A 5,099-nucleotide genomic window follows, 5' to 3' on the forward strand; every position below is an offset into this window, starting at 1 on the left:
GGATATATTAGTAGCTGATTGAAGATTTCTCAGATACCAGATATTGGTACTTTGGGTTGGGGATGATATCTAAGAACAGCTGTTAATGGATCTTATAAACTAGATCGAGTGTAAGCTTAAGATTCCACAGAGACAAGTAGGAGGGAGTGCAAAAGCCTCTGGGATGTGTAGCTTCTGAACACTAGATTAGCTGCTGTTGGCTTTATATATTAAGGATTATGTGCACAGTTCATGATTTCGTGTGGGAGAAGAAACAACTCATTTCAGTTCGTCATTGCTAATCCAAGATTTTAGATAATAACATCATTTATAGTGTCAACTTGGGTTACGTTGACTTGATTTTTTCTGTTATAGTGAGAAGTATTTGGATTATACAAAGCAAGACAATGAGCAATTTATACTTTGATTATTGCTTTGTGATGCAGATGCTGAAATCTGCTCCAATGGCAAAATCAACCCAACGCTGACAAATTGCTCGACACTGTTGAGTAATTCTGCATATAAAGAGTTCGTTCACATATGCTAGCTTCTCATGATTTGTTTCTGCGAGTATCCTCATAAGGATTAGAGATTTATGTCGTAGGAAATATATATATAGCAGCAATACAAAAAGAGATTCTGAAGGACGAGATCACGAACGTGCGCCTTGTCCATGCAGTCAATCTTACGTAGAACGCGAACGGACTAAATGATCGAAAGCTGATGCCATTCTTGTTCATCTCGATCCTTACAAGCACTCGATGAAAATGGAGGAAGGAAGTGAAGGAAGAAAAAGAATGCCTTGTAAACCATGTACTGATCTACCTTACGTTACATGAAAAGGAAAAGAATCGAGCACTGTCACCAGCGATTCTTCGGATCAACGTTGCGAGCTTCGCCTGCTTACGTGCCCAAGCCTCCGCCATCTTTGCTTCCTCGGCCTCCGCCTCCGTCCGCAGCTGCGTCACCTTCTCCCTCCACTCCCGTTCCACCCTCTCGAGCCGAGACCTCTCCTCATCCCGCAGCCGCCGTATCTTCCCCTCCACCTCCTCCACCTTCTCCGTCTTCTTCCTCGCCTTCTCCGTCTCCATCTGCTGCTCCAGCCGGCTCAGCCGCCACGCCGCCTCCTTCCGGTGCTGCACCCACGCCCGCCGACCCTCCTCCACCTCCTGGCACATCTGCACCACGATGGGCACCCGGTGCGCCGCGAGCGCCGGCGACCGCGGGGGCGACAGCGACAGCGCCACGGACGGCGCCGCGGCCGTGGCGGAGGAAAGCACGGAGGAGGGCGAGGGGGAGGAGCAGTGGTCGATGGGGAGGGGGGGCTCCCGGAGCAGCGCGTGTTTCTCGGCGAAGGTCTGCAGGATGTGCTCGTAGGCGCTAGAAGAAGCGGCGGCGGGGGCGACAGGAGAGGCCGCGCCCGGTACGGGGTGGTGGGAGTAAGGGTACGGGTGGCGGCCGCTGCCGGCGCCGGATTGGTTGGCGAGCTTGAGCTGCTTCTCCTTGAAGACTTCCCACCACTTGCCGAGGCGCTTGGGGGTGCGGCCGGGGAGGTGGGCGGCGATGGCCTTCCACTTGTTGCCGTAGCGGGCCTGGAGGGAGATGACGAGGGACTGCTCCTCCGGGGTGAGGGAGCCCTTCTTGAGGCCGGGGCGGAGGTAGTTCTTCCAGCGCTCGTGGCACGACTTGGGGTCACGGTGGAGGGGGCGGCCCATCCGCTCCGACACCATTCCCCACTCCTTGGGGCCGTACTGCTTCACGTACTCCCGCAGGAGCTCGTCCTCCTCCGGCTGCCACCGCTGCCGCTCCCTCATCTTTGTTGCTGCTCAGAGCGCACGGATCCGACCCTCGTCCACCAATATATCATATCCAAAGCCACCTTCTTGTTGCTGTCGTTACTGAAAGAGGATGAGAAGTAGATCAGGGATTGAACGCTGGGGGATGATGGGATCTAAAGGTGTGAATTGTCACTGAAGCATGCAGGCGAGCCCTCTGATCTCCCTCTCTCTCTCTCTCTCTCTCTCTCTGGCTGGTCACATGGCGTTTCGCAGCATTGAATGAGTGTGGATGCTGTGGCTGGCTTCTGTCTGCTAATATTGCGCGGCTGCTGCCTCCCATTTCTGGTCCATGTCGCGTATCAGCATACGTGATATAACATGTTGGATAACGATGTATTATGGTTTTATACGATAAAATTATATATTTATCCCTATAAAATTAATGATATTTCTTTTTTTTATAATTTAAGTTATAATCTATATACACACGTGAAACTCAAAAGTTACATAAATAGTGATATAGATAATTTTCATCAATTTAAAGAGAATGACATTAGTTGATATAAAATATGTTAGATAATATCATAAACTTTTTATAATATAGCGAAAGAAAATGATTGGAACAAGGGATACAATGCAGCTTAGTTCGTTGGTTTGGGGTACAAAATGTCAAGTCATGGGCATACTGTTCTTTTCTTTAAATAAAAGTCATATACATGATTATAAGGGTAATTATTGGTTAACTATGATTAGTATCTTAATCTTTATATTTTAAAAATAATATTAATTTTTTTATATTTATAAAAATAAAATATTTAATTTTAATTCTCTTCATGGGAAAAAAAATCATACTTATTGTTACATGAAAAAATAATGTGAATAAAAAAATAAAAAATAATTTTATTTATTTTTTAAATTCTTAATTTATATATAAATCGATTTCCTTCTCTCATTCTCTTTTTGACATGTTCGTCCGTTGCGCATTGCACCTACTTGTCTTTGTACTTGTTCTCATCACCCATTGTACTTAATCACCCACACCTATTCGCTCATCACACTTGCTCACCAGTCGTTTGTCGCATTTATTTGCCCGTCGCTTGCCACACCTGCTCGCTTGTCGCCCCTCTTTTTAACCGGATCTATGATCAAATGAATCATATAAGTTTGTTATCATGTTCTTTAGGCATGATTAAGTCATTTATCTTACAAGCTTAAGTTCCTCGCTTGAAACCTTCATAATCTAAATGTGCAGCTGAAGGATGGACAATATTCTAATTATAATTGTTGTGATCCGAAAGAATATTTGATTGGCCTACTGTTCTTGATACCATGATTTGGTTTAAGGATCGTGGTCCGGCCTAAGAATACAGCATCCTATTTTGTCATTGTTATAAGATCATCTGCTTTGTACATATTTTATGCTCTGGTGTGTACACTTGCTTTGCTTGAGATGCAAAAGGTAGCAAAAGTTAGACACACCATTGTCACTGTTAAATTTGGTTCTATGACGATGATTCTAAGGTTAAATTTGAAGGTCATGTTTGTTCATGCGGCATGTAGGAATCAGAATCGAGCCACTGCACATCGGCATGAATCTGCACGTACATAAATTCCAACTATGTTCTTCGTTTTGGCTTAACGGGAGATTTGTTTTTGTCATCGGAAAACTTGAATGATCACAGATTTTATTGGTTAGTTTTGATTCGGTCTTTGCATTCTGTAATGCAGGACATGACAAAGACCCAAGAGGGCCGATGGCAGCCTGAACGGAGCTCCCCCGAAGGTCTTGCCGATCGAGATACCTGCCATATCAATATCTGCACTAAATCGTTGATGAATAATTTCAGCGATAAGGCTTTGGTTGGAGAAGGATCATATGGAAGTGTCTCCAATGAGCTAGATACTTACTTTGCTGCTCAGGTCAGCATGATTTCTGCCTTGACAAGCGCACAACTAATTCACATTTCAGCTGATATCTTCGTATTTCTGAAGATATAGATCATTTAAAACGAAAGAGATCAGATTTATGATGATATCTTCGTATTTCTGAAGATATAGATCATTTAAGAATGAAAGAGATCAGATTTATAGTTTGGTACATTTATGTTATTGACAAACTAGATTTTACCCTCTTGAATCCTTTCACTTTTACATAGCTGTTGAATTAGAAAATTATTTGAGTGGTGTCAGTTTTATCTGTGTAAAAGAGAGACAGAGAAGGATGTTAACTCATACAGATTCTCTACATTTTGATTCTTGCAAAGAAGAATTTAACTTTCCAAGTTTATGAGTTTAGAGGAATAAAAAGAGGAGCATGTATATTTCTTGCAAAGGCTTTACTGTAGAATTTATAACATACATATGGTTGTGAGAATGCCAGCTACATCTGCAACAAAAATTATAACTAAATACACATGAAATATAATAATCTGTCCAAAAATTTTCTATTTATTATTCCTAATCGCATACCAGAATATCGAGAACAGTTCATTTAACCTGACAATTTTGGAGCTTTGACGGTACGAAGGAGATTGGTGAATTTATCTATATATTATGAAAGCTTCATAATAGTACAACATGCAAGTACAGATTCATGAAGATAACATCATAATCATCCATCATTCAGCTGATAGAAGACTCTATTCATTTTTTATTATTACATATAATTCATTGAATGGTTGAGAAAACATCAAATTGGTCATCATGCAGCCATTGTTACATTCACCAAAATCTAAAAGCTGTAACATGGTAGAAGTTGTACTCGATCACATCTTGCATCTAGCACAACCCATCTTTGCCTTTGGTAAATAAGCTTCTCAAATTCCTTTATAGACTCTTGGGAAGGAAGATTTCAATCATAGCTAGATAGGTCAAATATAAAGTTAGGTACCTCTCAGACACCTAACTGTTAGAAATTTTGATACCAAAATATGTTTTTAAGTTATTATAATAGAAACACAAGTAACGAAACAAAATTACGTATCTTCAGTCATTGTTGTCAAGAATTTTAGTAACTAGTTCTCCTTAAATTTTGGTATTTCTTGGTTCAGAACTCTTAATTTAGATGATGTAAGAAATCATTTAGACTTGAGAGAGATGATAAGCCCAAAGACCAAAACTCTCGTTTATATAGATGTTATCCCATCAAGAACATTTATTATCACCAACTCATAACATTTAAGAATTAATTCAAATTTATAACGTTTGGATCATAATAAAAAAATTAAATGATATTAAATAAAATATTTAATAATAATGGTTACATTTAGAATGAAAAATCAAAATATTTAAACTATAATAAATGAAGAAATTGATTATAATGAATGATGAACTTAATGATAA

At 40.6% G+C, this 5,099-nt stretch overlaps 1 protein-coding gene across 1 annotated transcript; it reads right to left on the minus strand.

Moving 5' to 3' along the window:
- Positions 1-689: 689 nt before the first annotated feature.
- Positions 690-2,050, minus strand: LOC135624063 (protein rough sheath 2 homolog). The gene has a single exon (XM_065127536.1). The coding sequence runs from the start codon at positions 1,791-1,793 to the stop codon at positions 801-803; it is 993 nt and encodes a 330-aa protein (XP_064983608.1). The 5' UTR covers positions 1,794-2,050; the 3' UTR covers positions 690-800.
- Positions 2,051-5,099: the final 3,049 nt, after the last annotated feature.

Source organism: Musa acuminata, chromosome BXJ2-9 (assembly GCF_036884655.1).
Source record: "Musa acuminata AAA Group cultivar baxijiao chromosome BXJ2-9, Cavendish_Baxijiao_AAA, whole genome shotgun sequence".
Classification (NCBI taxonomy): domain Eukaryota; kingdom Viridiplantae; phylum Streptophyta; class Magnoliopsida; order Zingiberales; family Musaceae; genus Musa; species Musa acuminata.